This window comes from Eurypyga helias, unplaced genomic scaffold (genome assembly GCF_000690775.1).
Source record: "Eurypyga helias isolate BGI_N326 unplaced genomic scaffold, ASM69077v1 scaffold12650, whole genome shotgun sequence".
In the NCBI taxonomy this organism is placed as follows: domain Eukaryota; kingdom Metazoa; phylum Chordata; class Aves; order Eurypygiformes; family Eurypygidae; genus Eurypyga; species Eurypyga helias.
This window is the reverse complement of record NW_010227795.1, coordinates 63,868-75,205: the sequence shown is the minus strand read 5'-3', so window position 1 is coordinate 75,205 and position 11,338 is coordinate 63,868. Positions and strand designations below refer to the sequence as shown.

The following is an 11,338-nucleotide window of genomic DNA, read 5'->3' as shown; positions in this document are numbered from 1 at the left end:
CTCCCTTTCTCAAAGGAGCTCGTTGGTTGTCTGGTGGAGTCTGAGCATGCACATGGTGGTGAAGCTGGCTGAAGCTGAACTTTAGATTTAGCTGAACTAGGAGTTTGGGGATTTGCAAAAAGAGGTGAAAGAATGAGCCAGAGATTGTATCGGCAGGCAGCGCGGATACAGCCCTCCCAACCCTGGTTAGGCTGACCAACCTGGCGGTGTTGGTAGAAGCTGCTATGATGTGTTGGTAGAAGCTGTTAATGGTCACTCATTCAGCTACTGCAGCTATGGAGAAGTTACTTATAATTTGAGCAATAAAAACTACTGATTACTTTGAAACTCTTGACTGTTATCTCCAGTAGTGCTACCAAGGAAGAACCCCTGTGCAGGCTGAATACTTGCACTTTTATCACACCGTATTGTCCTTTGCTCAGAATATTTTATGGAGAAGGGAAGAACTGGTGTGGTGTCCTAAGCAGGTTAAGGTCAATTGGCATTCAGGCAGTCAGACTAGGTGATCACTGTAGCTCCCTTCCAACTGAAATATTTTTCCAAAATATGCTTTACTAACACCAGAAATAATCTGTTTGAGTGAAAGATAGTCTGAGAAAAGATAATAAAAAAGGCAGGGAGTCTTGATCTGAAGACATAACCCTCAATCAAACAAATAAAACAACAACAAAAAGGCCTCTCACTTCTCTTGTTAGCCTGGTATACAGGTTTATTGTTTTTACCACTAACAAAATGTGCATTTTTTCAGATTCTGTTATTTTCTAGGCAATGGTTCATGGCGTTTCTCCACTAGATTAAAGAATTCTGGGATAATGACAGGGTTTCTTGATATTTGTCTCAATTAAGAAAAAATTAATTGGAGATCTTATAAAACACCCCCATTTTTAATGTAATGATGAGAATGAATGAATGCTGTCAAATTGTTTTGTTTATACTAAATATCATAAACCTGGAAAATTTGACCCCATTTATTTCTTCAGGTAAAGACTTGCTGTTGCAGTCGGGGTGGGGGGAAACCATGTACCCAGCTTCCTGGCTAGTTGTGTGTGAAATCATGGCTGTTTGTGTGCAAGTGTAAATGCCAGAACTGGACAATTTACCACAACATGCTGTTTTGCTCCAGCTTCTGTTGTAAAAGGCCACACCGGAGGGAGATGTATTTCAAGCATGTGACTGACAGGCTCGGTATGCAGAAACCTTGCTGGCAGCTTTTGAGATGCCTCCAGTTCTGCCTGACTCTGGTTTCTCTCTCAGAGTCTCAGAGTTGTTGGTTTCCTTGCTGTTTTGTGGGGTTTCTTCTGGTTTTATGTTTTTGTTCTTACTACAGTTCCCTACATTGACATAACTTTATACTTGTGAGCGTTTTAAATAACCAGTCTGGAACAGTTTTTTTTCCCTCACAGGTATAAATCTCTGCATTTGCAGTGATCCCAGAGAGCCCAGTGCCTGCTCATTTGTTGGCTTCATCTCTTCCAAAAGCAGAAGAATATTTATTTGCTTGGGTTTTGCTGTTAAAAACATGCATGTCTGGGTTTGTAAATAGAAATAATTTGTCCAAAATGGGCCCAAAGGACCTACTTCCTCCTGATTTAAAGAACAGCACAGTTAGTCAGTTGCTTAAATTTATGCGTAACTACTGCTTTGTAAAATCATGACAAAATAGCAGGAAGAAAATGTATTTTTAACAAATACAGAGTGTTAGTGAGACGCAAGCTGTTAGGCATGATTCACAGTTTAGGCTGCAATGTCTGTTAGGTATTTGAACTGTGGCATTTCATTATAGCCTTGGCTGCCTTTTATGTATTGTTACTAAAGCACTGCCCTTTGCTCCATTGGTCTGGAACTGCCCTGCTGGGTGTATACAGCCTGTCCTGCTCATAACGGGTAGAAAATTTCCTTCTGCTCAGGGAGCAAGTGTGTCTGAGCACTACTCATGTTGCAGCAAGCCCCTGTGCAGCATGTGTGCAACTCTGCCCTGACACCAAAACGTCCTAAATGACCCTGACATCGGTTTCATAGACCTGTAGAACAAGTTAAGTAAGGGTTTGGTAGAGTTTTGTGCTGGGTTTTAGATAGCTTTAAGATAAACACTTACGCTTTTGGCCTTTGTTTCTTCTTCTTGAAGAAGGTAGATAAAAGTCTTGATTCAGTTCTGAAAATGTCTTAGGAGAAACATGTTAAGGGCAGGAAAGCAAGAGCAGTGGCCTCGCTGTCAAGGACACACATGCACAGTGCCCAAGAAAGGTGAAAAGAGCAGACCTGGGGAGGGTGATCTGGTTCAGCCAAGAGTCCAGGGATCACCAGAAAAGTCCATAGGGTTGGGGAGATCCAAAATCAAACAGGGAAGTAAGTCAGTGGGACAGATCAGCATGGTACATGGCCAGGTATAGGCAGAGCTCCAGTGCTGCTTAGGCAATGAGTTTCCACCTCATGGTTACCTCATTATGAACAGGAAGGAAGGAGGACAAAATCATTGGAAATGTACAGTTTCTTGAGTTTTAGCCACAGGAGAAGGGAAAGCATCCCTAACTGCAGAAAATGCCTGAAAGTAACTTATAAGTTTCTTTTCTATTATCATGACAAGGTGATACCCTGGAAGTGAAGCAGGTTGTTTCAGGACCCATTTTGTGACTTTTGGCATTTCACAGGTCAAATGTGAAAGGTTAGTGAGAAGGGTCAGTATACTCCTCCAGCTCATCGATATATGTGGGTGATAAGCTGGCAAATGGTTACAGTTCACAGACAGAAACAGATGTGTTTACCACTGACCTGTGATAAGCCTAAGGTTGCCAGTCTGAGGCTGAACCCCAAGAAGTGTGAGTCAGTGTAAGGGTAGAAAATGTATTTCTCTTTTTTCTGCCAGTAATGTAGTCATTGGAGAATGGATTTACACAAGAAAAACAAAACCAGAAGCCGAGCAGAACTCCTTAAACCCACCAGATGTCCAGAGTTTTGTAGGATTAGGGTGTTATTATTACAGAAGGTAAACTGGTAGATTTGCTAATGTTGCAAAACTTATACGTAAGCTGTAGATGAAAAGGAAACTATTTCAGTCATCAGTAGAAATGATTTAGCAAGTTCAGAGCTGAAAAGGCCCATTGCAAATGGTCCTCCGGTCTATCTATGTTGCAAAATCCTTTTGCATACTGAATACAGATGCTAGAGCATGCAGTTTGGGGCAGTATTGACACAAGAACATAAAGAATCTTGAGGGGATGGTTGTTGAGGATGCTTAAAACAGTAAAAACCTAAGTTGCCTAGGGAGAAATTATTACAACATCCAAAGGAACTTGTGGCAGTCATTAAAGCTACAGAATATTTTCAACACTAGTACAGGAAGTTGTTTATGGTCAGCACAGACCATACATCCCTGTGATTGCTCAATAGATCCTGAAGTCCTGAGAAGATTGCCAAGTGTCTGTAAAAACTGGAACACTAACATGGTGCAATTACAACTACTTTGTTTTGTGCCTTATTTTGTTGACTCTGGTGCAGGACTAATCAGGAAGGCAATTAATGATTTCTGGAGAGAATGAGGATGCTCAGGAGGAGACAGACATCTTCTCTTTGGACAGAGGTGAAAATAGTACTGCTTCATCTCGGTGAGAATTGTCTGTAGTAATCAAAAGCTTCCCAAAGTGAGTTTTATCAGGATAGTGTGCAATGGAAAGATGATTTGGCAGATGCAGCCACTTCAGAAGTGGTGTATTTTCAGAATACCATAGTAAAAACCTCTGCTTAGAACAGGAAAGCACTAAGTATAGGCATGAGATTGTAGAGGACATAAGAAGTCAGTTGGTCATTGGTTCAGGTATTTGTTGGGGAAGTGTTGAGAAGGATCTAGGTTGACCACTTGCATGATGCAGTCCACAGAGTTTCACAACGTGTTTCATGTTCATGATGCTGGGCAAGATCCATGGTCAAATGGTGTCTGATCTCACTTACATTTTGACGTCTCTGTTTTCTCAAGTTACCTTCCCTATAGGATACATATACCACTGTGTACATGCTGACTCCTCCTGTCCTGGTTGTGCTGAGGTAGCCTGCTGATGGGGAGAAAGAGCGTGGATAATAGACAGGCACATAAACTGTTCTGAGAAGGCAGTGGGTTTTGCACAGGCGTGGGACCCTATCACCTCTTCAATGTAAATTGTTACGCTTACTTTCTCTGTTATTTTTAAGATGTAACCTAGGATTCTAAACAAGTCCAGTATGCAGCTATAGACTCGAGGAATATTGTCTTTCCTTTGACAGGTATTTCACTGAATTTCTGATTTCAAAGATACAAGGAAGCCTGGCCGTGAGAAGTGTTGACAGTGTAATTTGATTTTATTTGTATCGTTGGCACATCATGTGTGGGACATTCTTTTCTGTTTCAGTTTTTTAATGAGAAAAATTCCATCAGATTGTGAAAAGAACATTTTCTGTTGCCCAGTGCATAAGCAAAAAACCTAACCGAACAAACCCCTCATATTATAAAGAACAGAAAAATAAAACAAGTTAAACAATAATACTTGACTTTTATGTATAACGCATTGACTTCAAACATCTGAGTCATTCCATCCATATAAACAAGTTATATAGTAGTAACAAAGTGCATGAAGCAAATTGCTAAATTTAACTAAGGTATTAAAATAAAAAGTACTTTAAAACAATACTTTAACACAGTTTCTTGCCATGATTCCATCATGCTTCAACACAAATCAAATCCTGAGGCAACCTGTGCCTTTGACAGTCTTTCTGTATTACTAGGTAAATAAATGGAAGTAATGATCAAACTCGCAGAAGGGTGAAAAAACATCAAGACAAACCATCTATTTATAACAGAGTTGTATTTAAAAAAAATAAAAATCAAAGTGCACTGCTGGTACATCTCATTTGAGCCTATTTGGGATGAATATAGCACAGGGGTGTGATCCAGTCTCCAATGGCTTCAATGCTTTGTTTAAGCACCAGGGAATAAAGAATGATGGATGTTCTGTTTACTAGCATTACTATGACTAGCTTGAAAACTGAAAAATTGTACCAGAATATAGATGTAAACATCTTTTGTATACTGAGGAGGCACACACTCTTAAATTATTTGATGTGTACAGTACTGGTACTTAAGGTTTTGGTGCCAGTACCAGACTGGTCCAGTAATTAACATTCAGATCTATTTCTAATTACAGATAAGGCATATAACAAAAAAGTAAATATTTGGTTATTAATATCTCATGGAGTTCAGCAACCCAACCAGTCAGAACTTATCTTGCCAATTTTAACAATCTTCAAACTCTTGTCTTCCATTTGTAGGTAGTACTGATCTTTGAAAAAGTAGGTGTAACCTGTGAAGGTAAATAAAAAAGCATACTCAGATTATGGAGCACATAATTCTTGATCAAAGGCTTTTTGTCTATTTGATTTCATAAAGCTAAATGAACTGTAAGAATTATTTCCCAAAGTATTTATACACAGTAAAGGAAAATTAAAAATTTAAAACCACATAAACATGCCCATCCTGGAGAAGAGAGGTCTTGTTAAGTGGAGCCTGAAGTCAGGTGACCATTTTGTGAGCCAGAATTTTCTGGGAAGAAATAGTTGCTGGCAAAATAGATATTGAAAATGTAACCAAGTCGAGACTGATGTGGTATCAGCAGTACTTCCAGACATTTATGTATATCTGTGCAAAATATGAGGCCGCTTAAAGCCATGGGCCAGGCTCTCAGCTGCAGCTGATAGGTTAAAAGAAGGGGCAAAGTACAACCTGTTTGTGCCTGTAATCAAGGAGCGTATCATACTGAGTTCGGGCTGTGCTAGAGCAGGATGGTGCTGAAATGGTGCCGTGACTGCATGCTGGTACTGAGGAACATATGGAGCCAGGAAGCTGGGAAATTTCCGAGCCATAGGGACTCACCCAGTCATGCCTTCTGGTGTTCGGACACCTTGTGCACCAGGCATGGGGTGGCAGGAGTCACTTCAGTCTCTGTCTCAAACTAGAAAGAGAATTTACACAGAGCTGATTTTCCCCATGCCAAAATTGGAAAACCAGCATGAACCCAGCTCTGAGCTGCAGGGACACCTTGACATAAAAGTCACTGCATCACGGATTGCTTTCCTCCCTGTCCTGCCTGACGTGTATAGCAGGTTTCTAGACCCGTTCAACACAGCAGTGGAAAGACATAAGATGCTTCAAGACACTTAAACAAGATGTTATATAGCCTTAAAAAAAAAAAAAAAGGAAAAGGGGGGAAAAAGGCAAGGAAAGAAAGGGGTGTGATGCTACTAAGAGCTGTTTCTTGTCTTGTTTCACAAACTGTTCAGCAGCAAGGAATAAGTAATAAATGATAAAAAGTAGTAGCAGACTGCAACAAGCTTCATGAAAAGGGAAATTAGCATAGCTGTTCTTATCATTATTTGCTTGGATAAAAATATTTGAGAGAGGTTATATTCCCTAAATGTTTGATTTTTAAGAATTTAACCTGTGATTAGTAATTTATCAGCTGATATTTAATGGGAAAATAGAGACAAAAGTTTGAACCAGTAGTTTGCAAAATTGAATGGGATTTCAGCTCCTACCACAAGAAATTAAAGTCACCAGAAAGTTTCACAGCAGACAAATATGAGAGCCTGAGAGTGACTTAGGTCAGAATTACAGCTTACCACTGTCACCAAGACCCAGGACAGCATCGAGGTTATCTGGAACTCCATTCCAAGAGTCAGCAATGAATTTAGGGGATGCAAGCTCCATTTTCTTCTTTTCTTCATCGTACCTGAAGAAAATTATATCCCTGCATTACAAAAGTCTGTTTAATGTTAAAATTTAACATGATTTTTCAGGGAGGCCTCAGAAAATGTGACTATATGAACCAATCAAAAAGAAATAAAATAACTGAGATTGTAACATTGTTTCTATTTTATTATAATTACTCCCTGACTCAAGAGCTGTGTAAAACTGTACATCTTTCATTTTGGAAATGCAGTTCTTGCTGAATTGAAAATACATTTTCTGAGTAAAACCCTTTGCAGAAGTGTGGCTTTAAAATTCCAAACACAATTCCAGGAAAGGTAACTTTTTTCAGGCAGCAGCCAACATCTGGAGATAGATTTTAATGTGAAATGGCTGTCTTTCCAAAATCTTATTTGAATATGCTGGTAGTCCATGTAATTGATGGATTGCTATCAAATCACTGATTACTTTCCCTAGCATTTAATTAGAAAACCCTATTATTTCACTCAGTCCTGTCTCTCTTTCAGTGATGATGAACAGATAAATGCCAAGTTAAAAATATATGCTTTTCTCTTTTTTTTTTTTGGGAGGGGGGAGGGACAGACCCAAACCAAAACCACAATGGCTTTCACAGTCTGTGCTTCAAAGAGGAAAATCTCAGCTGATGTAAATCCACCTAACTCCATGGAAGCTTGATCTAGTTTGCAGCGTCCTTCAGAAGTAGTGGATCTGCCTGTATCCAATCTGCAGGTGGTCAGTTGTCTCATCTACTCTCTGTGTGTCCACCGTAGTATGCAAAGAGAGATTTATGCAGAGCCAGTTTTACACCCCCACGAACAAGTAATCCAGGATCTTCCTTTCCATATATAAAGAATAAATGTCCAAGGATGCAAGTTCCTTGGGAGTGAAGATGGAAGGAGCAAGACTGAGGCCTGGTTTCCCCATTCTTCTGACTTATAGATGGGAGTCAGTGCTGAGCAGGAGTAGTGGAAATGTCCTGGGGAGCAGGGACACGGGATATAGATGGAACCAGGCTTCCAGTGTGAGGCCTCAGTGACCCCAGAAGCACCTTTTCAGGAGCAGTGGGCTTCAGAGAGGTTGTCTTTGACTAGTACTGCAGGGAGGGAAGCATTCATGTTCTTGGTTTCTATTTATCCATATCTGTACATATGCATGTCACCTTTCCCCTATTGCTGTATGGAACTACTTGGGTTATGTCCAATGTCCAAGGCAAATGAGCAGCAAGTTGGTCAAAATCAATTTAAGTGATTAATTTCAACTACTTACTATTTTTTCCTTGGGTATTTAAAGAAAATCTAGCAGCTTGCTGGGTAGCTTTAAAACTTCAGCTGTGGAATCTGAGCCAGCTCCTCTTCCTCTCCCCCACAAAACTTCACTTTGCTTAACAATCTTGTTATAACAACACTAAAATAGCTTGGGGCTGGAAGGAGGGAGAGGAGAAGGCTTCCAAAAAATCCATTTAAAGTAAGTGTGATAATGGCACAGGAAGGAGTAGGGTATGTAACTATTTTGATTCCATGTGACAGAGCCCTTGTACAAAGCAAAACAGCCACCTACTGAAGGGCTATAGTGTCTGTGTTAAACGTGCATTTTTTTCTGAAGTATTCTTCAACTGCTTGTGTTCTTCTTACACAGACAGAAATTGCTTAAGCTGTTTTTGATTTCTTAACAGTAAATTATGCATTCTGCAGTGACTGCAATTGATAAGATACTTTGAGAGAAATACTGTCTGTGATTAGAGTGATGAATTACTTGGCCTGGAGTACAGTTAATGGAAACAATGGTTGGTACAGAGGAGACAAGCAGCTTTGCTAACTCATAGTCTGTAGGTTTTGGTAGGAATCTGAAGTATTGCAGATGGCTGTACTAGGACTGCCTGCAAATGTTTAAGATTGTCTCTATAATATGACATTAAAAAAATGAATAACATATTTTAGCTTTTACTTTTTTTTTTTTCCTTGAGATAATGGAGAAGAGTACTGTCCTCTCTGTAATTGAAAGTTATGATCATGTGGCAATTGTGAAAGGATATTTTATTTACTTACAGGAATCTGCAACCATTAGGATATAAAAAAGACACTCATCCAGTTTGATCATAACATGAAATTAATGTTCACATAAAATGGACCAAATTATACTGACACCTCCTTCGATACTTTATGTATAGCATCACTCAGAGTGGACTGTTACAGCCTGGAGAATCTTTTAGGTTTCTGGTGGGTGTTTCTGATGTTTAACTTTCCTCTAAATTGTTGGTTAATGAAAGGTTCAACTTTCAGCCTGTTGTTGAATGTCTGCATTCCCGACTTCAAGTCCTGTTCCTGGAACAGACCTCTGATGGTGAAAGCAGGAGTTAGTGTGTTCATTTTGTTCTCATGCCATTCTGACAGGCAGCACAGAGGTAACTCACACAGTGTCGCAAAGCACTGACGTCTGTCTGCCTTAAGATGATTTTTTGGTGACAAATCTTCCTGCCAGCTATGAAGATGGAATTCTGTTCAATACAATTAGTAGTCTCTTCATCAGGTGCCATGTAGGATATTTATTTCTTGCATATTAATAGACTTGAGGCATTTTAAAGATATTCCTCCCTGAACAGAGCATGGTAGCAGGTCACCTGGGTTTGGCTGCCTATGTTGCATCGTATTTTGTGTTTGATACAGTCTTTCCAACAGAAACCATAGTGTAAATACACAGTTACACATAATTGTAGGTATTTGTGGAATACCACATTTGTGGCGTTCTTTGCAACAAAAGCTGCTCTAAACACGGACTGGAAACACGAGAAGGATTGTAGAGACTGTCAAAATTGAAACTAAGATTTTTCCCAAAGCACTAACAGATACACTTCTTGTATTTTTTTCAGATCTCCGTGGTGCCAGCTCTATTAGTAGAGTAAACGTGTTAGGGCCTGGTACATGGGCTGCTGAGAGGATTTGCAGTCATCCCCAGCATGCTTTTCTAGTCATACTGCTGTTTCTTTTACATCCAGCACCTCCGCACCTGATGGCGTAGTGAAAGGATTGTGGAGGCAGTCTGGTCAGCCTTTGGCTTCAAGTGATTAGACATCAGCCCATATGTTTAGGAATTGCTTTCAGAGTTTTCTCCCAGAAGCTGTGAGCTGACAGCAGGGACAGCTTGTCCCTCTTAAGAGCCTGCAGCTGGCGTGGGGGAGTTGCTGGTACACGGGGCTTGAGGGATGGGGTGTTAGTGGGGATCAGTCTGACAGACTCCCAAATACCCTCTTCCATTGCAAGCTGCTAGTTTCCTGCTGCTGCACTGAAGCACCTTCCTAGCCATACTCCCTGGTTCAGCATCCTCACCCAGCACTGCTGTCAGCGCTGGCTGGCAGCCCTCATTCTGTACTCTCAAGGGGTGAATCCCTTGTGCTTAGTTCCTGCCTCCTGAACCTCAGTGTGCACTTAGCCCTGGAGGCACAGCTCGGCTAACAACATACCACCGCCACTTCAATGCGTCTTACTTCCAGTATCTGTCTCCAGCAAAAATGTATGTCTTCTTGTTTCTGCCCCAGTTAAAAACTGCATCAACACGTTGCACGTCAGGGGGTAGTCCCAGGCTGGTGAGTTTCTTTGGATAGCCCCTATCCAAGTTACTGGCTGAGTAAACCCAGTACTCATTTCCTAAGCAGGGGAGAAAGCAAAGCAAACAGACACTTTATTAATCAGATACAGAGGAATATTTCTTCTTTTTATGCTTTGTTATGGGGCTTTTTATTGCACTAACTGTACTATTAGTCTTTCTAACATCTGCCATCTGTGAAGCACTAGAGTGCATGTGGACTGTGATTACAGTTTCTGCTTTTGCCTCTCAAATGCTGCTTGCCCTTCAGCAAAAGACATCACCTCAGTGAGCTCTTGCTCCCTCTCTTCTTAGCTGTCTCATCTTTGCGGCCGTCACTGTCTCAGTACAGTTAGGGTTATGTGAAATATTTAATACTGGTAATCTTTTGTGTGATGGAGGTGGTCTGAAACAAGGCATGTGCACCTGAAGGTCACATGCAGAAGCTCATGCTCAGCCTTCGTCTATTTTGTTGAGTGATTTTGTTGAGTGATTAACAGGAATTTTTTGCCCAGGATTCCTGTTTCTGTTGCCTTTTGTCGTATGACATTTTTTAATGACTCCAAATATGTACTAGTGGAAGATGCACTAGTATTCTGCATTCTTTACAGGAAATTATAATTTACTTAGTAAATATGCTCACTGAAAGCATTCACTGAATGTCATAGAAAGATTCATTCATGAAAGGACATTTCTTTGATTCTGTGCTAGTGGGGAAGAAAGTATTAATATGAGACAAGTGTAAAGTGTAGCATTTGAGTTCCTGAGGAGTTACTATTTCACCCGTCAGGAGCAAAGGGTGGGACTCAGTAATAAGTTTTTTAAAATAGTTCGGTTGCAGGTAACTTTCAAAGCAGCCTTTTGTGGTAGTTCTTACTGATTGATTTTGTAAAAAGCAACATTAGTTAAATTTTCCTGGACATCAGAAAGCGAAGAAGAGAGGTGTAGATGTAATAGGATTATTTATAGTATATGCAATATTTAAAGTGCTTTGGCTTGGCTGAAATAAAATGGTTTTAAGCTTCCCCC

General features: G+C 40.3%; 1 protein-coding gene across 1 annotated transcript in view; it reads right to left on the bottom strand.

Annotated features, from left to right (window-relative positions):
• Positions 1–4,310: 4,310 nt before the first annotated feature.
• Positions 4,311–11,338, bottom strand: part of MMP2 (matrix metallopeptidase 2 (gelatinase A, 72kDa gelatinase, 72kDa type IV collagenase)) — a 33,023-nt gene continuing 25,995 nt past the window's right edge. The window contains exons 11-13 of the mRNA XM_010157580.1: positions 10,212–10,371; positions 6,643–6,752; positions 4,311–5,327 (exon numbers count right to left, since the gene is read on the bottom strand). Of these exons, the coding sequence (XP_010155882.1) occupies positions 5,224–5,327; positions 6,643–6,752; positions 10,212–10,371 (374 nt within the window). The 3' untranslated portion in view covers positions 4,311–5,223. The remainder of the gene's footprint in view (positions 5,328–6,642; positions 6,753–10,211; positions 10,372–11,338) is intronic.